Genomic DNA, 27,156 nt, shown 5'->3' on the forward strand with positions numbered 1-27,156 from the left:
TGCTAATGATGTGGTTGGGGAACCTTCCCAGCTGTCGCCTGCATACGGCTAAACACCAAACGCTGTCAATGTAAAACAGTGTCCCACACTGGTGCCTAGCACACAAGTGTAAGCACACTGAGTAGAGGCAGATGTTGTAATTACAAATGGAATCCTAGAGGTCGGTGTGGCGTTTAGAACAGAAAGCTGCAGAGTAACTTCAGTGTACTGCGAGCACTGCTCATCAGAACAGCACAGTTTATAACACCAGCATTTACTACAGTCCATAGAATGTGCCCCTCCAGAGCTCGGGGTTGGCGGTTCTCTACTAGAAAATGGGGAGAAGAGCCCTGAAGTCAACCATTTTTCCTTTGCTTGGCTTCCTGGTTCCCAACTGCCTCCATTACTAATTTTGTCAAGGGGTCTCACTACTGCAAGAGGAGCAACCTGATGAGAGATGGGCTGGGTTACTTCCCAGCAACTACATGCGCCAGGGCCACACATCCACATTGCACATGGTAATGAGTGTGCCCTGGCAGGAGGACTAGGCTTCGGACACTTGGGAAAAAGCCTTGGCAGGCTGCACACCATGATCTATATGGGGAAGGAAGGCCAGTTCCTGCTCAAGATCTCCCCTCTGGAACAAAACCAGTCCTCAGAGAGCTCGGATGTGTGAGCTGTCCATGCTAAGATGAGGGGCCACCAAGATTTGCGAGCTCAGGGCCAAGGGTCCAGGCTGGTGGGCTTTAGTGAGAAACCCTGCCTGCTCCCCCCCACCCCAGAGAAGGATATAACCACCTCAAGGGCCTACCTGGTGAAGCTCAGAGTGAACTAGCTGGCCAGATGGGCTATTATCGATGCAAAATAATTAAGTGCTCCTAGCAATGGACTACTTGTCCACAGAAACTCAATCCCTTCTGGAATTTCTCATTGGATTAATGGTTTCAGTGTTCTATAACACAAGATAGTTCCTTCTAGGTTAAATAAGGCCCAAAACGATCCACAGTGGCACCTTTTTCGCCATAAGAATTGAGCACTGGGCTGCATTGATATTTGCTTGCTATGCAAAAATAAGTCTGCTATACCACTGCTTGGGAAGGCGAGCAAGAGCATCTGTGCAGGTATTTGTGTTAGCTGGAAGCGGACTGGCCACTGGGAGGCAGTGTACATCCATGCGGAGGCCCTGAACCTGGAGTCTGGTCCCGGGAAAGAGCCCAGCACTGTCTGAGCTGAGCTAGGAGCCTGCAGAGGCCCCTGCCAGGGTCCTGACCACACACTTAAACCCCAGTTACTGCATGTCGGGTTTCCCCTGGGCTATTGTCTCCTCCAGGTCCTGTTGACTTGTGGGAAGACATGGTTCACTCTCCCAATTTAGGAAACTGGATACAATGAAACTGAGTATCTTCTTGGACCGGGACAGTTTGTCCCTCATGGACGCACAGTGGCTTCTAGCTGATCACTCACTCTAGCTAGGGAACTGCTTGAGTCCAAGGAAGAGATTCTCGGCTATCCCTATACGTCAGGTTTCTTCCGTGGAAACATGTAAGAACGTGGTGCACGCCAGTGTGTGCGCTCTGGAGTTCCTGTTGCCTGGGGGGGTGAGGGTAGGGGCGTGTCTCCTCTGAAGGCCTTCAACTGCCACCTCCCTAGGATACCCATGATCACAACTTCTGCGTGTTTCCCTAAAGCCTTGACTCCTGGTGATAAAGACCACCAAGAGCTTTAGACACCACTTCTAGAGAAAGTGCTTGTTAGGTCTAGAAGGGAGATGAAGAATCCCAAAGGCCAAGCAGCGACTCGCTTAGCTCTGGAAGAGTGGCACAGAGCCTGCGCCACCGGGTTACCTTGTTTGGTGGGATGGCGTAGAGTTCTGGCACCAGGCGGATCCCATCTTTGCCTCTGATTAATATTCCTTCTAGGGCTTCTTGGTACTCCTGGACCTGGAAAACAGCCCCTTTGCTTACCTCACCAAAGAGGTATGGTGGTCAATGCTGTGATGGCAATGTGGCATAGACACACAGCCATGTTGGCAACAAACAGATTAGGAGTGGGACACAGGGCAAAGAAGAGCACAGACAGCATCATTTCAAGGAGTGCAGGAGGGACTCTCGCAGACAGCAAATATTGGAGCTAAACGCCACTGCTCGTTACTCCCTTGACTGTAAGTTCTGCCCCAAGTCAAGCTGTCGGAAGGAGTCGGAGCAGCCCATCATGCAGAAGCTATTTCTTCCCTCAGAATCCCCACAGTGCTCACATCTACGCTATGTGCCACACACTGTTCCCATCCATGCTGTCTTCAGCCAATTAAGTATTTCACTTCTTAAATTCCTATTTATTTGAAAGGTAGACAGTAAGATCTTCCATCCATTGATTTGCCCCCTAAATGCCCACGACGGCTGAAGCTGGGCCAAGCCAAAGCCAGGAGCTGGGCACTCAACCTGAGTCTCCCATGGGTAGCAGGGACTCAACCACTTGAATCCTCGCCTGCTGCTCGGGATGTTCATCAGCAGGAGCCTAGAATCGGAAGCGGAGCTGGGGCTCCATCCCAGGCGCCCTGGACTATGGAATGCCGCTGTCTTAACCACTGCATCAAATATCCACCCCCAAACGCTGCACTCCTAACATCTTGCACGTAGAACTCGATTGCACGTAGGGCTGCTCTGTCTGAAGTAGCTTGTTCTTTGCTACTTTAATAAAACTCTTGCCTTTACTGTGCTGGCTTGCAGTTGACTTCTACTTCTTGCCCTGGATCCTCCTAATGCCATGAGGATCGCACATGGGCCTGGCTGTAAAGGTATCACTACCAGATTAGAATCATCTTTGGGGTGAAAGCTGTCTCTTGAGCGGCTCTTAAACATTTCCACCCATCGGTGGCTTTCTACTTAAGGCACTCAAACATTTATTGCAGCAGCAATCTTAGCTGAACAAATCCGATGGAAGAAAAAGGAAATGCATGTATTACCCATGTGCACTGACTCTTGGGATGTACTACTCGGTGTAATAAAAGCTGTTAAAGCTGACACCGCCACTAAATGAAAAAGCACCGATAAAAACCTATCTACTTAAAGGGAAAAGGGGGGGGGACATTCTTGCCAAGCCACCTGGCTACTGAACACATTGCCTTTGAGAGGATCGGTCCAGTCAAATGCTGTCCAGATCTCTAAACATGTTCACGTGTATCCTTTTTTCTTCCCCCAGTGGATAACTGGAAGAGACAGCATAAGACCTAGAGCAGTACGTTCTGTGAGGCTTACTAAGCATACTCATTTTCCTCCCTTAGCTTTTTATTATCCTTTATAATTGTCTGTTCACAATTGAAATTCAAAGTGAAGCCTTTCAAGATCTTTCAATTCTGGGATTAAAGACAGAAGACAAAAGACCCAAGACCATCAGGTAAGCTTAAGAGCAAGAATCGACAGAGAACATCAACATCTCGGTTTAAGGCCTCCGCATTCCAGAGCAGGACAGATTTTAAAAGCACAAAGGAATCTCGGCTCCCGTTGCCCCCCCCCCCCCCCCCCCCGCAACGTGCTCATCCGAATAGGCTGAAAAGAGCCAAGTCTGCGTCATGCCCCCAAGCTTCTCAAGCACAGGTCTGTGCTGCTCCACAGAGGACAAGAAGTCCTCAAACCGTTCATGAAAAATGTAGATTATGAAAAAGCGATGCGTGCGTTTCACAATGGTTTCAGTACCCAAACAAACATTTGATTCCACTTTTCCGAAAACTTTGAAGTTCCTTTGTATGCTCCAGGCCTCAGCACAGGGTGTGGTATCAAGTAGATATTGAACTGTCTTGAACAAATACGGTGTTAACCAATACTTAGCACTAGGCATGGGGAGTAAATCGTGACCTGGATGGAGACAGCCTCCACCAGGGTCCCTGCACAGAGAAGTGGGAGATGACACCTAGTGTGACTTGTGACTTGTGCTGCTACAGGCGATGTAGGGCATGGAAAAGGGGCACCCTTATGGGGCTCCTAGGGTCAGAGAGCTTTCTGAAAGAAAAGCCGCACTGGCAAGGAATCAAGAGAAAGGAGAGGAGGGGCCGGTAGGTAGGTATGGAAAGAATGTCCCGGACTCCAGAGCGCGGGGGGGGGGGGGGGGGGGCCTGCTTGGATCACCAAGCTCCAGAAAGGAAGCAAGCAGTAAGAAATCCGGCTGATGAAGTGAGGAGAGACGCAGATAATATGGGTCCCCACAAAACACATGAAGGAGGTGTGTGTACAAAAGCAATCTAAAAGCCACTCAAAGCTTTTCAGCAAGGCACTAACATAATCTAACTTGCCTTTTTAAATAAGGTCACTCTGGCACAGGCATATGAAGAATGGAAACAGCAGGAGCGAGGCTGAAGAGGGGAGACCAGTCACATTCGACAGGATGCTACGTGACCGCACAGCCACTGGCTGACCAAGTAAGAGCAATAGCAACAACGGGGACAGACTTGAACCATGTCTCCTAGTTACCCTTGCCCTTGTCTAGCCCCCTTCACCTTTTGACTATGGGATGACCCCTTAACCAACAGAATGCCAGGACTCTGCTAGTTCCAGGCCCAAGCCTTAAGCTCTGATAGTTTCTGCTGTTGCTTTCTGGGAAAAGGCAACCACCCCCTAAAAAGTCTTAACAGCCCAGAGACTACAGTGCTTTGGAGAAGCCAAAGCTGGCCAGATAGCTATGCAGAGGAGAACCAAGTGCACCTGCTGACAGCCAGCATCAACTCGCCAGCAAGGTGAGCAAGGCCATCTCAGAAGCATATCTTCTAGCTCCCTGTGGAACCCCAGCTGGCCAACAGCAATTTGTTCCTGCTGGGCCCTGAAGTAAGCAAAATGCCTGGCACTTTAATTTACTAAGCTTTAGAAAAGTTTATGTGGCAACAGATAGCAGATACAGTGGCCTGAATCCTTGCATAACCCTATGATCTAATAATTGGCACACTAGTGGAATGAAAACACTCATCAACACAACATACAGCATGTTCTCACCTGGAGAGCGTCACCGTTGAAGATTCCATCTATTATGAAATAGGTCCAGAACACAGGCCACTCACATTCAATGTTCTCAAAGAGCTTGAGTTCAGCAGGGTCATAATGCAACCGGTTTGGGTCCTGGAATTGGACGTGTAGAACTTTCTAAAGGTGAAGTTGGATGCCATACATTACTGTGTCTCCCTGGCTTTCCCTTGCTTGCCTGATTTGATGCAGCTTTGAGATTGCTATGATTAGGAGTCTACTATAAAAGAGCTGCTGTTTTTGGCAATTTTTCCATGGTAAAACTTCAGAAAGTAAGAAATATATACAAGACTCCTTGGTAGTTTTATACTAAAGTTTCTATATCTCAAATAGCAATTTGCCTGTTACAGTGCTTGGGAGACAATGTTTTATTTCTATCATTCTTAGCCACTCTGGCAAAGAAACCCAAGGAAGAGGCCACGGTAGGTCTTGAAGACATGTATGCACTTCAGACCCGGTGGCCCTTGTCTGCAGCTTGCTTTTCTTCCTGATCTTACTACTTGGCTGCCTAACTCCAGGCTTGCTGACTCCAAATTGAATATTTCCCTTTCCAATATTCCAACCTACAATTATAATCAATAGAAGGAGAATACAATGGCAACTTAGATATGAAGCAGTTAAGGAACCATAAGAAACAATATTTAATACAACCTCTCTTGGGGTTTTATAACCATCTCGAAGGAAACGACAGCATCCATAACGCCCCTAATAAGACAAAAGAAAACACATTGGATGAAAATGTAAGAATGTCTTTGCCCTTTCATTTTAATTCAAGTCAGCTCTGTATCCTCTTTCCCATGAATCTTTTCAGTAAAGAAATGGACACCAAGTGCTCTTTGCTATCAGTATAGCTATTTTTTGAAAGACTTATTTGAAGGGCAGAGTTGGAGTGGTAGGGGGAGACCTTCCATCTGCTGGTTCACTCCCCAAGTGGCTGCAATGGCCAGGGCTGTGCCAGGACAAGGCCAGGAACTTCTTCCAGGTCTTGTAGGGGAGTGGCAGAGGCCCAGTGCTTGGGCCATCTTTTTCCAGGGCATCAGCAGGGAGTTGGCTCAAAAGTGGAGCAGCTGGGACACGAACTGGTGCCCACATGGGATACTGGTGTTGCGGGTGGCAGCACAACCTGCTGTGCCACAATGCCAGCCTAAAGACGTATTTTTAAGTAATGAGCAAAGTAAATTCAGGCTTGATTAGTACTTGAATGGGAATGCCAGGCATTCCACAGGTGTATCGGGGCTACCAGAGTAATTACAGAAAGTTCAGTGAATGACCATACTTCCATTCTGACTTTGTCACCCAAAGCTGCAAAGGGACCCTTGCTGTTTGGAGAAGCCACCAGGTGGACCCTCGATTGGTTGCTCCTGCTTGGAAGACTAGAAAGCTCAAGGGTCAATCCCCAGGCTTCTGGCTGCGAGGCTTCAGGTGCAGGGGCCATTCTACCATCAGATGGGGGCCTGCAAGGCTTGGCACAGAGCAAGGCAAGGAGGGGGGGCTCCCTGCACTTGGGACCTGTGGTTTCCCTGCTGCAGGCCCTAAGGTTCCTCTCTAGCTTCCTGGGTGCCAAGAAAGGGCAGGTGCAGCACTCTCTCAACCTGATGACCTGATCTCTGGAGAGCAGTGTTGGGTGTCCGTTCTTGATCGCTTCAGTGTGCGGAGGTTGCTCTGCTGGTCTGGCAGGCAGCCATCCCCCTAGCAGCCAGCTCTGCCTTGTTCTAGAAGCCTGCCCTGGGGCCTCAGCATAGAACCTGCTCCCCTAGCAAACGCTTTAGTCCCTGCATTGATTGCACTCCCACCTTTAGTGACCTAGAGGTTCTTTTTGCTCCCTGGAATCCTGACTGCTATAGCTGCCTTCTCTTGGGAATATGATTATAGACCCTTTAACCCTTTTGTTTCCAAGGGACAAAAGAATTTTCCCCTGAATCTAAGAAGGACTCGACACGTAGATCTTCGCTTTGGAAACTTAGGTTCTTTAATTCTAACAGCTTCAGAGTTATGGTATAAAGTCTCATTATGGCATAAAGTTTCATAGCTACTGCACTTCGCCTCAGAACAGGAATTGTTTTTATCTCCATCTAATTTAGGGATCTCCCTTGAAATAGTGTATAAAGTTGGAGACTACTGGGACATGGGCATGGTTTTTTTTCCAGTGTCCCTCTAGCTTTGAAGAGATTCTCAGGAGCCTGCCTTTGACTGCTGAGGGGTTAATTATGCCTGCCTTAGAAGCAGTTTGTAGGGGCCAGCATTATGGGCACTCCATATGGGTGCTGGTTCCACTTCCAATCCAGCTCCCTGCTAATGGCCTGCATTGGGGGTGCGCAGTAGTACAGTGGACAATGGTCAAGTGCTTGGGCCCCTACACCTCTGGGAGACCTGGAGGAAGCTCCTTGCTCCTGGCTTTGGATCGGCCCAGCTCTGGCCATTATAGCCATTTGGGGAGTGAACCAGCAAATAGAGGACCTCTGTGTGTGTGTGTGTCCCTCTAACTTCCTCTCCTATCCTTAAAAAAAAAATAGCTTTGGGTACCATTAATTGGGGTTCAAAGGTGACCGGGTGCAAGCGCTGTTACTTAAGGAGAAAACCAAGTGGTCTAATCCCTGTGAGACTTCATCTTGTCTATGGATTCCACTTTGAACATGTAATTCTAATTCCATGCAGATAAAGCCATTAACCTCGCAGACAGGGCATGGGCGGGCTGCTCCATGTGCAAGTAGTACTGAGTACAGTACAGGCTGAAGGACGCCAGTGTGACCAACACTTACCTGTAGCTTGGAAATAATTTCACTCTTGGTCACATTTACGAGGTTCGCATCTTCCACTGCAAAGGCGGGAAAAGAAATGATGGAAAGAAGTCCCGCATCAATCTCTTTGGATGTTGATGCTCTTGGCAGCATGGAGAACAGAATTGACTGAGTGAAAAGCAAAAAGGTGATTTAGCCTCAAGAAGCACTAGTGGATACAGAATCCATAGACCATTACCTTAGTCCCAAGGGAATATTGGAGTGAGTTTGTCAATTTGGAGTAGAGCTTTGTCCTAACATGGCCCCAGCTGGCCAACCTGGCCTACCTAGCTGGTGCTTCATGCTCCGTGGTGGAGAAGCAGGCGGTTGGGGACAATGTGGTACTGCCTGGAGCCTGTGCTGAGCCCCACTTGCCTCCCTACCTTCCATGGCCGCCGCCTCTTGGTCAAACCTTCAGGACATGCCAGGGAGCATCCCTAAGTACAATGCTACCTGTGGCAGCAAGCTTCATTAACTTGCCATCTCTTCCCATCTCTCCTGCTTTCCACTGTACATTCTACCCATCCCCAACTGCCCCAAATAAACTAGTGCTAATCATTCAATTTGGGGGTATCATGAAACCTGAGAGAACCACCTATGTGCTCAAAACACATGAAACAGATTTTGCCTCTAGCAAAACAAGGTCGCTTTGATTTTTGGACTATAACCCATAAAGAACTATGCAAATGTAAGACACAATGATGAATAAATACATACATTACTCATCTATATATATGTAATATATGCAAAGTGCTCACACAAACTGTCTTAAGTTGATGTACTCTGATCCTTTCTCTTGCCTTCCATTGTGAGACAGGAGAGGGAACTGGTATGCCCATTTTACTGATGAGGAAACGACAGCTCAACAAAGTCCAATACCAGCAAGCTAGACAGTTGGGGAATCTGAACTGGAGCCCAGGCCTCCCACTCCAGGATCCTCTACCTCATCTCTCCGGAATGCAAGAGGCCGCATTGTTACCTGGCAGTGCTCGACCTCGTCGGGCAGAACGTGGATCACTGACTTGCGTCCTCCGTGGGCTCCAAAAAGGTCGAGTTCATCAATGGCCTCAAGTGCTGCCTACAAACATAGGCTTGAGTTATGTCTCCTAATAAACATACCCTCTGACATCTGGCAGTGTTCCTTCATTAAGCAACCTGGCATATATGTGTTCCCAAAGGCGTGATGAAACATGTTTTTAAAAGTACAGCTGAAGAGTCTCATAGTCATGTTACACTGATTTTTCTTTTTTCAGGGGATCTGAGATAACCTGTACAAGTGTGCTTCAAAAAGTTCATGGGAAATGAAATTAAAAGATAAATGTGTGTTGAGGCAAAAAAAGCCACGCAGTTTTTCTCATGTACTGTCATGAATTTTTTTAAAGACTCCTATGCATTGCCTTTAAGATTTTTTTGGAACCAAAATCTTTCAGTTCCATTTTTCCATGAACTTTTTGAAGTACCTTTTATGTTGCTGCTCATTACAGGAACAAAGAAAACGGGAGAAAACAAAACATGTCCCAAAATCAAATGGGGTATTCTACCAAAACAAAACATTAGCAAATGCATAACCTGGTATGTGTGGCATTAGCCTTATGATCATCCTTCCCCTCACCTATTCTCGTGGTGAATGTCTAACATCAGCACAGCTGGGGCTCCCAAAGTGAATTCTTTCAGTAACAAGTATACTTCCCGTCAATCTACCTTAAGAGACATTTATTAATTGAACTCAGCCTCTGGAGCCTTGACTCTGTCCACCCTCCTTCAGTCTCGAGGAGGGGGAGGAGACACACGCTAAGTGTTGATGGCGAGAGAAGCTGGTGGCCGCAGAGAATTTGCCGCCAATGGGTGCTTTGCTCAGCTTGAAGTGTATTTTTAAATGAGTTGGGAAAGCTCCTGGTGTCTATCTGGCCAGTGTCACTTGCTACTGTGAGCTTGCGTGACCTTTTAGACTTCGGAACTTGTGAGCCTGACCTATGAAGCGGTCATCTTCAGCCCTCTCGAGGAGCCAAAAAGGAAGATGGGATATCATGCATGCAGCTACTTAAACAACAGTAGGAGCTGCTGGGTGATGAGAATGGAGAATAAGGACAAGGTGACTTAGTTTCTGCCACATGCAGATCTCGGGACAGGAAACCTACTTTCTTGACCTATAATCCCAGTTGGCTGGGGTACATGTGCCACTTGAATTTCACATTTGCTACTGCCTCTTGAAAAATGGGCTAGCTATTGGTCTTTCTCCACCTGTCTCTCTGCCTCTCAAATCTTTAAAAAAGAAAAATGGCTAATCTGATTAAATCCAAACTTTCAGTGAAGAAAACCCAAACAAAGCAGTGAACTAAAAACAAACAGGATTGTCACCTTGGCCATTCCTACAGAGCTTGCGTTCAATTCCGGAATGCCCTGATTAGTCTTATCTCCACGCTCCCACATCCCATAATCCTGCAGGAGAAAGAGGCGTATGAGAAACTCTATGGAAAAATAATTTCTTCACCTTACCACGGGCATAAGGAAACACAAGCATCTCTTGAAGGCTCCCAAATTCACAGCTTTATATACTCACATACTGTTCTTAATTTCAGTTCATGTGACCTCTGTGTTGAATTTTAGAACAAAATGCCCAACTGGAACAATAAGGGCATGCAAAAACTCTTAATTCTAAAACGTATCAGTTTGTATGACACTCTGGATTTGTAGAGAACAAAGTATTTATCTTAAAATGATGTCCCTCTATCTACCCAATGCCTTTGAACGTACATTAAACTGTAAGATTTGAATGAAGAAACCTTAACACATGAGTTGTAACAAGTCGAAGCCACCAAAACCATTTAAAAAAAAATTAAGATGTAGCTCGAGCATTGTTCTAGGGAAAATTGGCTCAGCAAGCAACTGGAGCCAAAGTTAAACCTGAGGCTCGGAACACTGAACTTCATGGAAGTTTAAAACCAATGAATATGAATTGACTTTTGAACACTGTCACCCAGAGGATGTGATTTACAAACCCAAGAACTGGACACTGTTCTGAAATAATACTGTGTGCACTACTGACTGCGCACAACCCAGCGAGGACGAGGCCAGTGCCAGAATGTCAGTTTTTCTTTATCTCCAAAGAAAATTTTCAAAAGTGTGAACATTGCATCTTCGATTCTTCTCTGCTGGGCACGCCTTGTAGCTGAGCCCAGCCACTCCTTCCTGTGGCCGTCCTCACAGCTGGGCTGGCCTTCCCTCCAACCCACCTTCGCTGCAACCTGGAGCCAAGTGACTTGTCCTCAAACTCTTTGATCAGTTCACTTCCTGGCTTCAGAGATGAAAATGACAGTTTCTCCCCTAGTGGATCACATTCCCATCTCTGGACAGCCATCCCCTCCATGATCTGGCCTGCACCCCTGCACTCCCTTGAGTTGACTGGATCTTCCATTTCCAATGTCAACTTTCACCCGAAGTCCGCCCCTTTACTCTGCACCCTTTTGCCCAGGCATCCCCCTAACCCTGTGACTGCTCCCTCCCTGCTACTTATCTGCACCTGACTCCTTCAAGGTCCAGCTAAAGGCCCACTGTCCCCACAGAGGCTTCTCGAGTTTCTTTAAGCCCGGGTTTTTCAGCCTTGGCCTGACCGCGATCTTGAGTGAGGTGGGGACAGTGCTATGCCCTGGAGGATGCAGCCCCCACCACAAACACCTCCCCAGGCTGCCATGTGCCCTCTGGGAGGAACAATCTGAGAATTGCTGCTTTAGACCTGACACTAGGAAACCACAGCTCTTGGCCCAAACCTGGCTGACCGCTGATTTTTGTCAAGTCCATCTGGGATATGGCCTCACTCGTGTGTTTACCTGCCATCTCCGGTGGCTTGCTGACTACAGGGGGCAGTGTAGAGGAGGTGGAAGACAGACAGTAGGGCTGCAGTTTCCTTGTTGTCTAGAGGGACGCTGGGCTCTGCCCTCCAGGCAGAAGCCTGGAAGGAGCGGGGGTTACACTTACACCCACACACATGGGGCCCAGGTCGGGATTTGCCTGGCTCAGGCCCCGCTACTTGTGGGCCAGCTGGAGCCCATGGTACCCCAGCTCCCACCAAACTGCTCAAGCTGCCACCTCTTGATCCCTGACTCAGGCTGGCCTGTGTGTATCTCAAAGGACATGTGGGTTCTTATTCAAAACAAGCATACTGGATTCCCACACTGCTTTTGTGGCAGTCCAAAACGCAAACTTGCAACTGTACACCAGAAGAAAACTGCATACTTCGCGTGGAAAGTTGATACCATTGTCAAGCTCCAGGCTCACTAACCTTCAGGTCAGCCCCCAAACAGCCTGGCTCTCAGAACTGTATGATTTGTATGGCTTTGGGATATACCTGAAAAGACTGTCAGGGTTGATACTTACAGCAACTTTATACGCAGCTTCTATGTAAAAAACGAGATTCTGTATAAAGGCCACCTCGTCGAGGGTGAAAATAATACGCAAGCCTAGGAAAGACGAACAATGAGGTTACGAAGCTATGCTGTAAAGGGGGACCCCACCAGTTCGATGGTATCACATTAGGAGCTAGATCCTTTTACCCTCACTTTCATTTTCTTTACAGGGCATCAAAAATTAAGTCTAAGTCCTAACAATGTCTAACCTTGGAAAGAGAAAAGAATGGATGGGTAGATGGGAGGTAGCGGGGCAGGCAGGCTCCACTTTCACACATGTGCCTACAGGTTTAAAGCATTCAGATAAGGTGTTGGGGCTCAGTTCATGTTGGATTTGTACAACGAAAATGCCAATAAATGGGATTTTAGCCCAGAAGAACCCAAGATACTGTCCTTATGCTTGAGTGAGTGAAAGGGAAGGGCGAGCCCGCCTTCTCAGTGACAGAGAGAGGGAAAGTAGGCTCCCCGGCATCAGGAACTGGCCGTCCCACCCAGAAAGCCCGGCTCCTAGGATCTGCCCACTGTTTGCTCGGGCCCTCAAAAATCCAACTGGTTATGGCAAACATGCGATGAACAGATAAGCTTCCCTCACGATGTCAGAATGCCTAACTAGTAAGCTAGACTAGAAGTAAGATGAACTTCTAACTACAGCCTTTGAATGACAACTTTCACAAGGAGGTAAGTAGAGACGAGGTCAAATGATGTTGCAACATTAGCCATCACAGAGGGAAAGCAGGCATAGTCCAATCATGAAATACCCATTGATAGTCATTAGGGCAATGCTTATCAGGAACTTAAAGATCATGGGAGAAATAAGTTATCCTGCTACATAACTGAAGGGCTGTTTATATATTATGACCTTAAATATGTCTTTAAAATTGCAGAGAAAAGACTTGGAAGAAACAATTGGCAGTGGATTTTTTTCTGCATTTTTTTCCCCAAATAGCTACAACTGAGCTCATACTTAACTCATAACCAAAAATATCTTTCTAACGTAAGTGTGTGGTTTATTCACAAAGCTGTAACGATCATGCTTCCTGATTTCCGGGATGTTTAGAGTTTCCCACTTGTAGTGTGAACTCAATGGGAAGCTTCAGTCGACTGGGCTGGTGACACACACTCCGAGATGAGCAGCCAAGTGCCTATCCGTAGCAGATGCCATCGTGAGAGACAAAGACACTTGTGCAAAGCTGAGGCTCAGCAGGCCTCGCGCCCAAGCTAACAGAAGCCAACAGTTCCAGCTTCAACAGCAACAATGCATGCTGTGTGCGAGCTGGGGGCTGCCTCGGCACGGGTGCTACAGGTCGGGCGGCCCACTCTGGGCTCACTGCAGAGCCATGGAAAGGACGTGGTTGAAGGGCAACCTGCATACACAAGGTTGTGTCTGGAAGAAGGCGACAAGGGTGGTGAGAGCTGGAGGGACAGGGTGCTGCTCCTGTGAGAAATCTCAGGGCAGGCGTGAGACTGTCTGTAGGTAGGTGAATGCAAAAGTGAGGGCCTGTGCCTGGGCCGCTCCAGAAACTAGGTGCGGGTGACAGGGAGGAAGCTGTGGGCTCCGCAGAAAGAAGCTAACGGACCTGGCTCAGAGTCCTCATCCTCCAAGTACCCAGGTAAGGGCTGACTGTCCTGCCCTGGGTCCCAGGCAGGATCCCTGCAGCCTTGCTCTATCACAGCAATTGCTTATTTAAAACGTCGGAACCGTGGTGATCAGTATCTGTCCAATGCTCAGCTGTTGCCATGCGAGCATAGGAAGAGGTGGGGTCTTTAACCGGTGATCAGGCCATGAGAGTGCGTGTCTTTAACGGGACTGTGGCCTTTGTAAAGGAGACTTTGCAAAGTGGTGAGTTCTCGTGCCCTCCTGCCATGTGAGAGGAGAGCCCTCGCTAGACAGCTGAACCTCTAGGTGCCCTGTTCTTGCACTTCCCAAACTCTAGAACCATGAGAAAACTTCTGCTCTTCATAAATTGTCTCGTGTCTTGATAAAGCAGCACAAGTGGGTCAAGATGCGGATCAACGCTCGGCCCCTCCCCACCCCCTCTCCGGATCGTCACTCCTTATACCATGGCTTCAAACGGCTCTGGCTCACCTGAGGCAGTCATCTGAGCCAGGAACAGGAGAAAGAGGGAGGTGGCATCCACCTGGAGGTGGCCCCATTGGTCATCGCCCACCACGGTGCTGCAGGTGGCAGTGTTGTACTTGGCGTGCAGGCTGTCCTTGGTACTCTGAGTGTACTTGAACTTCTCCACTTTGTCCACCTGAGGGAGAGGGTACGCTGGCTCCACGTAGCTGCAAGGCTTCATGTCTGGTAGGGGTCAGTCAGCGGGATCTAAATCTCTTATCTGCTACGTCTGGGAGCCAGAGGGTTGGAAAACAGCCATGGGGAGCACCAGGGAGGGGCTGTGCTGGGGATTCTTCCTGCCCACCCACTGGAAATGTCCCAGTCCAGGGAGTCTTCAACAAGCTCTGCTGGGGTGTGGGGTCATAGGGTGGCCTTGCCTGCATAGCCCCAACTGTGACATATGGTGGGCTCTTCCAAGAGAGGAAAGGAAGACCTGTTTAAATGTCCATTTCTCATCTCCTAATACGGAAGGGAAAAGAGCGAGTGTCTCTGAGCTGAGGGAGGGGCTGCATCGCAGCCAGCTTTGAACTTGTACAGATCCTACTATCACGCTCTGTATACAGTATGTGATCAGTGTGTTCTTTGCCCCTCAAAGAAGTTAGCTGAAATAGAAATATGGAGCTATAAAAGCTCGAGCATTTCGTCTCGAATGAAAATACATTCTTTTCTACCCTGATAGAATAAACAATAGTACATGGCTTTCAAAACTGCTTGCTTCCTCATTTAAGAGAAGGAATGTTCTTCTTTTACACATATAAACTCTCGGGAAGAAACTCTCTAGACGGAGTCCCCGAGACTGTGACCCTCTATTATAATAAATTATTGGGGGTAACTTAAAAAAGCAAAAATGGCCTCACTTCCTCTAGACACAAAGTTGAGAGCCCCTTAAGCACGTGGTCAGGGTTCAGGTGACAAGCGCCCCCACCCACCCACCCAGTGCTCTGCAGACATGCCCACCTGCCTCATCATGCACTGGAGAAGACCTCGCATCAGCTTCACCACGTTCTGCAGAGAGAGAATGCAGTGAGAGGTGAGACTGTGCAGCCCCGAGCCTCCAGGAGCCTCTTCAGTGTTTGGGTTGTCGACATTTCTGCACTCCGTCACAGGGAAAGAAAAACCTTAACGTGATGCGACTTAGCTCACCTAAAGGGCTTCGGTGAGATGGTATCGCCTGGCGCTGATACTCGGCGACTCTGCTGACACTGGTGCTCTGCAGTGTTGTCGCATTTCTTAGTAATTTATTTTTGTTACACTAAGGGTGAATTCGGTCCCCCACGCCTGCCCAAAAGCAATGTTTTACCAAAACAGCCGTTTGTGGCGGCATAACTGGACTATTGAAGTGAAATCCTTACACAATGCAAGTGGCAGCCAAGGTTTCTTAATAGGATGTTGCAACCAATTACTACTGTCCTCACCATAAACAACAATGGTAACTGTTAACCACACAGCGCACCTAGGTATTGTGGAAAACACAACCTGGATTAGCTCCGGTGAACTCCTGCACCAGCCCGCCGGGCTGGGTGGTCTCATTGCTGCACTGCGTAGATGAGAAACTAAGGTTGAGGGGAGGAGGTGATATGGCTCAAGTCTCCCAGCTGGCATGGGGTGGAGCTGCCAGCCTGAGCTCCTTACTTGGACAGCACATTACTTCCCGTGTCCTGCACGTGCCGGGCCCATTTAAAGGCTACTCTTCCCAGGGCCTGTTAACAGCTCCAGGAAGCTGCTTCACCAGGGGCTGGAGAAGGGGAGGTTCTGCAGCCCCACGTAGCCCGGCTCAAAGCAGTTCCCACGCAGGGGCTTGTCAGTTTCCTCTCGCAGAACCTGCATGGTTTGCAGGGCAGGACAGGAGCGAAGGGCCCCGAAAAAGTTCCTCACCAGCGAAGACTCCGGAATGGGTCATCTTCAGGGCCTTCTGCCTCTCAAACTCTGGGACTACAGACTATCATCCCGCTTTATGTCATAAACTCGACTGGGATGGAAAATGTTACCTCCTCGTTACAGAAAGTTCATAAAAAGTTCATATGCAAATGAACAACCAAGACACAGCAGTGTTCCTGTGGGGGGTCACTGGGAGATGGCCATGTCCCCTCCCATAAGCAGGTGAGGTGTTCGTTTTGGTTATTAAACACACTCATCACACAGTCAAAGGCGTGAGGAAACTATTCCTGTCTCGCCCCTGTCAGAGTAGACATCTAATCAACCTTCATCCAGGCCAGGAAGGGTGTGTGTGTGTACAGGCACTGCTTTACTTTGATTTGTTGCCTCAAAGGGGGATGGGAAATGCGCCCCAATTACTTGATGTTGAATTATTATCCCAGTAAATGAAGCACTTGTGTAAAAGCCATTCAGCTTCTCAGAGAAGTATTTTATGCTTGCTGCATGCAACTTCTAAGACTATCCATGTCGCTCTACCCCCGAGGTTTGGGGGTTTCGTCTCATGCTCGGGCATGCCTCACCAAGTCCAGTCCTTGCTGCCACCCCAATGAGCGGCTTTTCTTAGCTTCCCCGTGGCTGGCAAGGTTTCCCTCCTGCTGCCTCTCCCTCATGCCCACTTTGGTTGCTACAGACAAGCACCTGTGGGTTGGAAGAACTCTTCCTAGACCTGATAACCCCCACTGACTGTGTAGGCCACCAAGGAATGTATAAGCGAAAGACAAATCTGAAAGGCGCTTTCATGCCAAGACAACTATACTTTGATATTTCGAGGCTCCCTACTTCAACACCATCACTTGGAACTCCTGGAAAATGTCTTCTGTGCTCAGAAGATTCTCTTACAAGTTGAAGGCCCACAGATCTTTGCTTTGGTGGGAATCTTGGCTTCTGATGTTGGAAAACAGGAGAAGACTTCATTGTGCTGTATGTAACATAGGCATGCAAACTGCAATACCAATTTGGTTCTAAACTGAAGAATGACTATGAATTAACAAGACTGCTTTCCTGGAATGGCTCAGACTAGACAGATATTTTTAAGGGATGTTTTTAAAATATTCTAAGCAGTGGCAACAGTGTTTGGATAAATGTTCTTTCAATGTCAGTATTCTGAAGAGTACACAATTTGGAACGTGTGGCTGTGGTGTGCTGACATTTTAAAAGCAATCACATTAGCTTATAATGACATCTCATCTATAAATATGTATAAAGTTGGTAAAGCATGGTATGAGAAATGTAGCTTGTTATGCAAAGCAATATTTTGCAGTTAGAAATTTGGATGCTTTTGTTTCCTCTTTGTAGTTTTTGATGTTGTCATTGTTTAATGGAGGAGAAAAATCTCACAATTTGAGGTTGACCATGTAAGCGCCTCCCCAGAATATTCTATAGTAGAAATGGAGGCGAGGCCTGCATCCAATCTGTTGTGCACACACAACTACTTCCTTGTACATTGATCAAGTCGAGGGAAAGTTGCTGAGCAGCCAAGATGGGGCCGCCAGTCATCATTACCTGCTCCAGCTCGTAGGCCTTGGCCTTGTCCTCATCGCGATCGGCATTCTTGCGGTAGGCCATGCCCAGGCCCCACACGGCCAGGATGCTGTAGATGTTGTCTCGCACCCAGGCATCCTTCTGCTCGTGGCTGGCAGAGAGCAGCCCTGTGACAGGGTTCTAGTTGAGAAAAGACATAACATTACTGGGCATCACCCATCATACAGCTCCTAGGTGATGAATGCGCATCCTAAGGTGGCAGACAAGGCCCTGGGATGAGGAGCAAGAGACAAGGGTTTAGTCCTTGCTCTGCCACTGACGGTGTGGTTTTGGGCGAGAAGTCGCATCACTTCCCTGTGCCTTAGTTTCTTCACCTAACAAGGAGATGAAAAAGATATATTTCTCATTTTATTTGAAAGGCAGAGTTACAGGAGAGGGAAAGAGGAGAGAGCTTCCATCTGCTGGTTCACTCCCCAAATGGTCCCAATGACCGGGATTGGGCCAGACTGGAGCCAGGAGCTCCATCCGAGTCCCCCGCATGGGTGCAGGGGCCTAAGAACTTGGGCCATATTTCATGGCTTTCCCAGGCATATTAGCAGGGAGCTGGGTCAGAAATGGAGCATCCAGGACCCCCGCTGCCTCCCACATGGGATGCTGGCGTTGCAGGTGGCCGCCAAGAACCTTCTAACTCTTGTGTGGTCTGGTCTGAAAGTCAAAGAACAACATAATAGAAGAAATAGCAAACGCCTGCAGAGCTTTGACATATCTGTGGGCTTTGGGTTCCTCTTGAGCCTTCATATTTCCCCATCAATGAGTAAAGCACTGAACCTGGAATCAAGAGACCTGGATGCAGGGCCCTACTCTGCTCTCTAGCTGTACAACCAGGGACGCCCCCCCCCCCCCTCCACACACACCCCGGGCCTCACTGGCCTCATCTGCAATCCAGCCACTTCACGGGCCTAGGCAGAAGGGACTGAGCAAGAGGACATCCGGGAGTCCTATTTAGCTCTGATCTCATGGGTATTTAAAAGAGCAGCAGGGTCACTAAAATGCCAGACCTTCACCCAAAACACTGTACACGAAGTTCAAAGCAACATTCCTAAAAACCAAGAAAGAAGAACAAGATAAATATCCACTGACTGATGAGTGGATAAACAAACTGCCCGATCCTAACAATGTTAGTCACTATGTGACTTGGCAGTAAAAACGAAGCACTGATGCAGTCTATGGCACAGATGAACCTGGAAAATATTATGCCAGGTGAAAGAAACCGCTCACAAAAGGCTGTATTTTATATAATTCCATTTGTATGAGATGTCCAGAACAGGCAAATCTATAAGAGCAGAAAGAAGATTCAAGGATGCTAGGACTGAGAATGGAGGTGGAGTGAATGATGGCTAATTTTTTTTCTCCTTTTGGAGGTGATGAAAATGTTCTAGAACTGATTGTGATGCTGCATTCATAATATGAAAATACTAAAAACCACTCAACTGTACACTTTAAGTGAATTGGATGGCAAGTAAATTATACCTCAATAAAGCTAAGTTTTTTAACTTAGAAATTTATTTTTATTTGAAAGGCAGAGTGACAGAAGGAAGGAGAAATCTTCCACTTGATGGTTTATTTCCCAAATATAGCCAACAACCAGAGCTGGGCTAGGCTGCAATCAGGAGCCAAGAATCCTAGCCAGGTCTCCCATGTGGGCGGCAGGAATCCAAGTATTTAGGCCATCATCTGCTGCCTCCCAGGCACATCAGTGGGAAGCTGGATTGGAAGCAAGGAGTAGCTGGGACTGGAATCCTGTACTCCGATATGGGATACAGGCGTCCCAAGCTAGGGCTTACCCTGTTTCAAAACGCCTGTCCCAAAGCTAGTAACATTTTAACAGCTGGTCCTAACAAACTCCATGCCTGGAAATAAAATGGATAAGACAAAGTATGTAAAGCCTCTGGACTCTTCCTGAAGCTATACGAAGAAATACAATGCATAACAATAGGAACCTTCAGCTTAGAAAACTCAGTTGGGTACTTTCTCTTTAGGATTTATGTTCACTTTTTTATTTGAAAGGCAGAAAGAGATCCTTCCATCTGCTGGTTCACTCCCCAGATGCCCGCAGCAGCCAGGGCTAGCCCAGGCACCCATAATCCAATGTGGGTGGCAAGAACCCAAGTACTTGAGTCGCCATCTGCCTCCCAGGGTGCACATTAGCAGGAAGCTGGGTTGGAAGCAAAGTGGGAACTCGAACCCAGGCACCCCAATCTGGGATGCAGGCATCCCAAGTGGCAGCATAACCACTGCAACAAATACCTGTCCCCAGCTGGGTACTTTCAAAGTGGTACTGTGAGGTTATTAACCATAAAACACTGACCCCGTTTCACATGGTCCAACTTAAGGAATTGCCTATTTGACTTTCTCCTAACCTATACACTTGAGAAAAACATTTAAACTCAACTGATATTAACCCCAGGGGCAACAGTGTTCAGTGCATTGACAGTTTTACTGCCAACAACTATGAAGCAATGATATCTAAGCCAACTGGAATCAGTCTAGGAATAGCTGAGGCAAAATACAAGTCATGTTCCCGATAGTGGACTAATGATCTTTTTAAAAAATCACTATGCACTGACAATGTACAAGAGAAGCACCTTGATGTTCTGAGCCCTGGGACTGGAAATCATCAGGAGATCCGGAATCAGGACTTGACCCCTTTCTGCTGTCCCCACCACCTGTGAGCCCATTAAGACAACCTTCTGAGGCCACAGCAGTGACCGCTTATACCAAGCATCTAGTGTGGGTTGCATTATGAAATATCACCATCCTGTTAACTGAAAGTCATTTCTTTAGTTTGTGCTTAACTGTTAGAAGGGCTTAGTTCAATAGCACCCAAGGCTAGACTGTCCCCCTCTTTCAACTACAGAGAAGTACTCTGGGTATTTAGGGGATGCCCATATCCTAAACTCGATGCATACACAAGCCATACAAAATTGGAGTGTTATTGCACTTAGCAAATCAAATACTTCGATTTCTCTCTCCAAGGCCATAAAGAAGAATACATTGTGTTGGATCTGGGTTTGCTGTCCCTTGTAGTAAGGATGAACCAGTGGTTCTGAGTTACTGCCCTACTTGGAGATTAGTGCTGTGTCGCACAGTCTGGCTCGCTGTACCCTGTGAACAATCCAAACAGGCCTATCTCTTCATCTTTAGGGTCCTTGGGTTACATTAGGTATGGGAATGGAAGGGGGAACAGAAGCCTACCATTTCTAGTTTGCAAGCTAAACATGAACATAGGCAAATGCAAGCCACAGGAAGAAGGTGGGTAGACTTGTCCAGGCTGAGCCTATGGATTTAGATATGATATTGTAACCATATGCTGCTTTCTAATCTTTAAAAATGATGGAGTTCTGTCCATGCCCACATATAACATTGTAGAAATGTTTAACCTCTATGATTATCTTTTTCAGCTGTTGTTTTTTTCCCTTGGCTTCTGTCCCCACGCCCCATCAGCAATTCCATAAACAGTCTATATGACAATCTTGTTTTTTCCCTCTATGCTACCAAAATCTGATATACATGATATATAAACTTGGATTTAATATATATGCTTATGTATAAATTCCTGTTCATATACAGACATCTTGGGAGTGGGATTTCTTAATTTTTGAAAGAGTTGCAGAGAGAGGGTAAGAGACAAAGAGTGAGTTCCATCTGCTGGTTCACTCCTCAAATGGCTACAATGGGCAGGGCTGGGCCAGGCTGAAGCCCAAGAACCTGGAACTCCATCCAGGTCTCCCACGTGGGTGGCAGGAGCCCAGGTACTTGGGCTATCTCCCACTGCTTTTCTAGACACATCAGTAGGGAGCTGGATTGGAAGTGGAGCAGCTGGGTCTCAAACCAGCACTCATATGAAATGCGGGCATTGTAGGAGCAGCTTAACCAGCTGTACCACACAATGCCGGCCCCAGAGGTTATTGTTTTTAATGGATGGGATCATCAAGCCATATACCCTGCTGTACCTTGCATTTCTCATTCAGCAGAACCCTATGAGATCCTCCAAATCATCTGGAGGATGACTTAACAGACTCATGAACATGAGTTTTTGAGCCTGCACAATACTCCATGGCAGGTACACATAATAATGCAGCTAATCATGTATTACGGGTATTCACTGCTTGCCAGGTGATTTTTTTTTTCTGGGCATGATTATTTTTGCCACTTAAAACTGCAAAAAATACCCTGGTATGTTCTTTTCAACAGTGCTTTTTTCTATGGAATAGAAACTCATAAATGTGACTGCTGGCTTAAGAGGCTGTATGTATATGCACTTTTAACTTTAGTATTCTCCATCCCTACTAGCAACTTATCAATATTAATTTCTTTTCAGTTTCGGTTGGTGTAAAGTGATTCTTATCACTTTATTTTTAAGATGTTTATTTCTCTGACTACCGATCAATTTAAGCATTTGTTCATTTTGTTTTTTTTTGGGGGGGGTGGTCACTAGATTTGCTCTTTCATGAGTTGGCTTTTAGTTTCTTTTAACCTGGTATTTCAACCATTTCTACCTACAAAGACGACCTTCTGTGTATCTTGTTTAACAGTGCAGGTTCTGGAATTGGACTGCCCACGTTCAAAGCTCTCAGCCCACAATCCAGCTGTGATTTTGAGCAAATGTCTTCAGTGTCTCCATCTGAAATGGGGATTATAACAGTGCCTGTACCTCATATGGCTGTTTGTAAAGATTAAATGAGTTAACTCATGTCAAGCATTTTGGATTGTGTCTGGCACATGTAAGTGCTTAATAACTGCTGATTATTTGATATTATTTAACCAGCTTTCATTCATATTTCTTTTTAAAATATTCAAATCAGATGGCATGTGACTAGGAGAACAATCTACCAATGAGCTCAAAATAACCATTTTTATTAGGAAGAAAGTCTGGGGTGCCCTCTTGCTGTAGGGGTGGGCATTTGACACAGGGGTTATGGTACCACAGGTATGCTGGCATCCCACGTCGGAATGCCTGGTTAGAGTCCCAGCTCCACTTCTGCTCCAGCTTCCTGATGATGCACATACTGGGAGGCAACAGTGATGACTTGGGCACTTGGGTGCCTGCCGCCCATGTAGGAGACTTGGATGGAGTTCTGGCTCCTGGCTTTGATCTGCCTCAGCCCTGGCTGTTGTGGGCATTTGGGGCGTGAACCAGCAGATGGAAGAATTCTATCTCTGCCTTTCAAATAGAATGAAAACTTTAATAATGGCACCATTACTATAAATATTGCTAGTGCAGGTACTTTCTTTGTCTGATAGTTTTGAAACATGTCAACTCTGCATTCTCTCTATATCCAGGTCTTGCTTTTTCCCTTCAGACTGTGCTCATCTGTACAAATCTGCTTTACTAAATCTTATATACCTTTGCCTGAAAAAGAATACTATAGATTCAATGGCTGAACCTAGAATAATATGCACTCTCCTCAATAGCTATTTCCTAAAGTGATCAGATGTGGAGTCATGAAGAACATGGATGGAACAGATCTCAAAATGGTGCTACGCAGTCAGCTAAGAAAATACATGGTGGGCATCACAGTACAGTCCTAGTGGAGACAGCACAGCCTTGTGCTGAGACTCGGTGCCCTGCTGCAGGCCAACCTGACAGCAAAGCCTTAAACCCTAGAAGACATGGCTGAGACAGACGAGCCTACTGTAAGCTGTTTGAGCCAGGGCAAGTGGCCAACAGCTGGACAGGACTGTAGTCTAACTCCAGCCATTTGCCCCTCTCGCCTTCTCTACCTCCTCTCAGTTTCTGATACAGAAAGCACCCTTGTTGGCTACCATTTGGGGTCGGGGGGGGGGGGTGGGAAGGGAAGGGCAGAGCCCTAAGTTCCAAAGTGGACTGGGCCCAGGGCTTGGCTGCTATGCTCTGGTAAGAAACAATACTTAAAATCTCCAGTAGCTTATTACAACAAACATTGTCATTCATGCCTCACGTCCATTCCTGGTCAGTTGTGGTTCTGTTTCATGTTCTCTCTTGGAACCAGGCTATCAGATCAACCTGTATCCAAAACACTGCCCATCTTGTGACAAGAAAGACACAGCAAACCATGCTGGTTGATTCACCATGAAGAATTAACAATCCTTAATGTGTGTAAACTGAACAAGGGGGAAAGAACAGAATAGAGAATCTATGGATAAATCTACATGAAAAATGGTAAAACGATTTCTGACAAAGGTCTAAAGAGAATTCAATGGAGGCAGAGCCTGTTTAACAAGCGCTGTTGGTACAACTGGACATACATATGCAAGAAAATGAACTTCATGTTAAATCTCTCACCTACAGGCCAGTTTAGGGAATATTGCCATCTCAACTCTATTGGGTCTTTTGATCCAGGAACATGGGCTACCTTTCAGGCATGATTTTTTTTTTTTTTTGAAGATTTACTTACTTGAAAGAGTTCCACAGAGAGGAGAAGAGAGAGATCATATTCTGTCTGCTGGTTTCCTTCCCAGATGGCTGCAACAGCCAGGGCTGAGCCAGGCTGGAGCCAAGAGCTTCATCCGGGTTTCCCACATGGGTAGCAGGGGCCCAAATCCTCGGGCCATCTTCTACTTTTACCAGGCCACTGGCAAGGAGCTGAATCAGAAGCAGAGCAGCCGAGACACAAACTCATGCCCCTGTGGAATGTTGGTGTTGCAGGTGGTGGCCTAATCCACTGCACCACAACATCAGCCCCCTCTGGCACAATGTTAAACGGTGTTCCCATGGTATAAGTTTCCCATGTGCAAAGTGCATATTTTTGTTTACCATTTTAAACCAAGGCCCTATAGTTAGGTACTGAATAAATAAATGTATGATAAAGGCTATTTATACTGATTTAGTGTCTGAAATATTTTTTCAAAGACAAAACTGTAGATGTTTATATTTGTACAATGCACAGTTAATGCAAGTTACTTGCCACTTAAGAGGGCTCATTTTATTATATATTCTTTTCAGTGTTTGTTCAGAAAACCTTGAAGCAAATCAGACAGTCATAGCACGGACCTTGGAAATGATTCAAGAGATGATGCCTCATTTTTGCTTTAAAAGTAGGAAAGTGGGCAAAACAGGGGAGTTGCTTCATACACAGGAAACAGTTTATTGCTAATCCCAGATGAGATGGGGAAGATAAAGAACGGTAACCTCACAGGATAGAGGTGAAATTTGTGGCAGAAATTTGGGCAGTGAACTTCAGTGAGGGCAGGGGTACTGTGGTGGAGAGTGATCAGAGGACAGGGTACACGACTCCCTAAGGGGCTGTGTGTGTAGTTTAAAAACAAATGCAGGGCCGGCACCGCGGCTCACTAGGCTAATCCTCTGCCTGTGGCACCCGCACCCCAGGTTCTAGTCCCGGTCTGGGTGCCAGATTCTGTCCCGGTTGCTCCTCTTCCAGTCCAGCTCTCTGCTGTGGCCCGGAGAAGCAGTGGAGGATGGCCCAGGTCCTTGGGCCCTGCACCCACATGGGAGACCAGGAGAAGCACCTGGCTCCTGGCTTCAGATCAGCGCAGTGTGCCGGCTGCAGTGTGCTGGCCGCAGCAGCTATTGGGGGGTGAACCAATGGCAAAGGAAGACCTTTCTGTCTCTGTCCACTCTGCCTGTTTTTGGAAACAAAAAGCTGAAGCCTTCCTCATGCAAGCTCAAGAAAACGCTTACACAACCTTCTTGGCTGATCCTCAGAGCAAGCAGGGGATGGGGTAGATCTTAACAACACAGAGAAGATGTTGAAATGGTGCCACACACTGCTCCTTAGCATGTGAGGGGAAGGGCAGGGAAGGACTGCCAAGTGGCAAACGGAGCCAACACTGAAGAAGCAAAATGCGAATGGATCTGGACAACAGACAGAAACATACTAGCTGGAAATCAACAAGCACTTATTGGGCTCTCCTGTTTAATAAATGGTTGCTGACCTGATTTTACCAGCCACCTTGCCCACTTTGAATCAACTCAAGTCGGTTTACACATACAACCGCATCCACAGGACCACAATGCTACCTTTCACAGAGCCTCTGCCCCCTTTTGTAAAGCAGCCCCCAAGCCCAGCAGTTACCCTGTAACTCAGTCCAGCTTGCCCCCAACACTTGGGCATGAGAAAATTCAATTGCACAGCACTGAGCAGCCTGCCAACTGCATATGAGAGCCACATGCCACACAGCCAGTAGCATGTAGAGCAAAGGGAATAGTCTCGCTAAACTGGCCACCGGTGAGCACACCTGGGGTATTTTGTCACCTCCAGACACCAGTTTTAAAAGGGCCAGCTACTACCTAGAGCACACTCACGGAATGAGTGAGTGATGAGGAGGTCCAAAGCTACATGTCGCGGCAACAGAAGAACAAGACAGGCATGTGGGGCTCTGTGGCTGGTGTCCTCTGGGTCCATCCCTCACACGAGGCTTGGTGGACAACATAGTGGTTGAGGGTATAGACTCTGCTCCATGTAAGACGCCCCTGGATTTGGATCTCTGCTCTGCCACTTCCTAGCCTTGTGCTCTTGAGTAAGTTAACTTCTCTAGGATGGGATTTCCCTTTGGATCAGAGTTCAGAGCACGTGTCCTTTCACTTCAGCCCCATCCTGCAGGGACTGGTGCTGCCTGACACCTGCTTCCCCTTTTCTGTTCATGGTCTATAATTTGCCCTGCCCTGACTCAGTGTGGTTCTGCTGAGGCTGACCCCACCTGGCCTCTGTCCTGGCCCTGGCCCCAGCTGTGGGGAAGGACATGTGAGCCAAGCTGGCCAATCTGGAATGCGGTTCAAGGATAGGCAGGCATATGACCCAAGCCAGACCAACTGAGAGCCACACTCGGTCAGGATTTCTGTTGGAGCCACCACAGAAAAAGCTCTTGGTGTGCAGCCCACCACTCTGGACGATTGTAACTCACAACTGCCAAGGGGCCACCTCTGCCGCTGTGAGATGAGCCTGCTGGGGAATAAAATGGCCCACTCAAACAGGGCCAAGCGATGTACACTTGGCCATCTGAGCTCCTAGATCTGGAACAGCCTCCTGGACTTCTCAGCAATTTATTGAACAATAAATTCTCGTTTGTGCTAGAAGACCATTTGAGGTGAGATTGTCATTTACAACTGAAAGAAAACTGACAAATATAACCATGGGTGCTTATATGGCCACAGTGAGCAAGGTGGCATCAAAACAAGTATCTGATGCTATTAAACATGGGCAAAATTGAGATACTACTAAGGCAAAGGACGTAGGCTTGCCCGTGGCAGCCAGACTGCTCTCATTGAACAGTTTGCCATTCACTTTCTATCCGGAAGGTGGAGATGACTGCTATCATCCACGCACCAGAACAGGTGCAGCACACACATTTCTTCTCCCCCACGTCTGTGGTCCCACAAGCAAACCGGACTAGCTCCATATAGATCTAGTCCATGCCCGCGCAAAGGGTGGTCGGAGCAAGACCTGGAATCTCAA

General features: G+C 47.3%; 1 protein-coding gene and 1 long non-coding RNA gene across 10 annotated transcripts in view; one reads left to right on the forward strand and one right to left on the reverse strand.

Annotated features, from left to right (window-relative positions):
* Positions 1-27,156, reverse strand: part of PHKA2 (phosphorylase kinase regulatory subunit alpha 2) — a 71,790-nt gene that overhangs the window by 30,889 nt on the left and 13,745 nt on the right. For 7 of the 8 annotated variants that reach the window (XR_016227544.1, XR_016227543.1, XM_089323649.1 and 4 more), the window contains 10 exon segments: positions 17,723-17,881; positions 15,242-15,289; positions 14,252-14,420; positions 12,137-12,219; positions 10,121-10,201; positions 8,742-8,840; positions 7,745-7,891; positions 5,637-5,690; positions 4,959-5,081; positions 1,824-1,919 (listed from right to left, as the gene is read on the reverse strand). Coding sequence is in view for 6 of the 8 variants with exons in the window: in XM_089323649.1 (XP_089179775.1) it covers positions 1,824-1,919; positions 4,959-5,081; positions 5,637-5,690; positions 7,745-7,891; positions 8,742-8,840; positions 10,121-10,201; positions 12,137-12,219; positions 14,252-14,420; positions 15,242-15,289; positions 17,723-17,881 (1,059 nt within the window). In the remaining 2 variants the exon portion in view is untranslated. 8 annotated transcript variants of the gene reach the window in all.
* LOC149119537 (uncharacterized) lies at positions 3,245-8,719 on the forward strand. Of its 2 annotated transcripts, none has more exons than XR_016227909.1 (3): positions 3,245-3,372; positions 4,278-4,390; positions 8,580-8,719. It is a non-coding gene; the product is annotated as an uncharacterized LOC149119537 (long non-coding RNA). The 2 variants fall into 2 exon arrangements; XR_016227908.1 differs by lacking the exon at positions 3,245-3,372 and adding an exon at positions 4,110-4,194.

Source organism: Oryctolagus cuniculus, chromosome X (genome assembly GCF_051225735.1).
Source record: "Oryctolagus cuniculus isolate XC-2025 breed Fujian yellow rabbit chromosome X, ASM5122573v1, whole genome shotgun sequence".
Lineage (NCBI taxonomy): Eukaryota > Metazoa > Chordata > Mammalia > Lagomorpha > Leporidae > Oryctolagus > Oryctolagus cuniculus.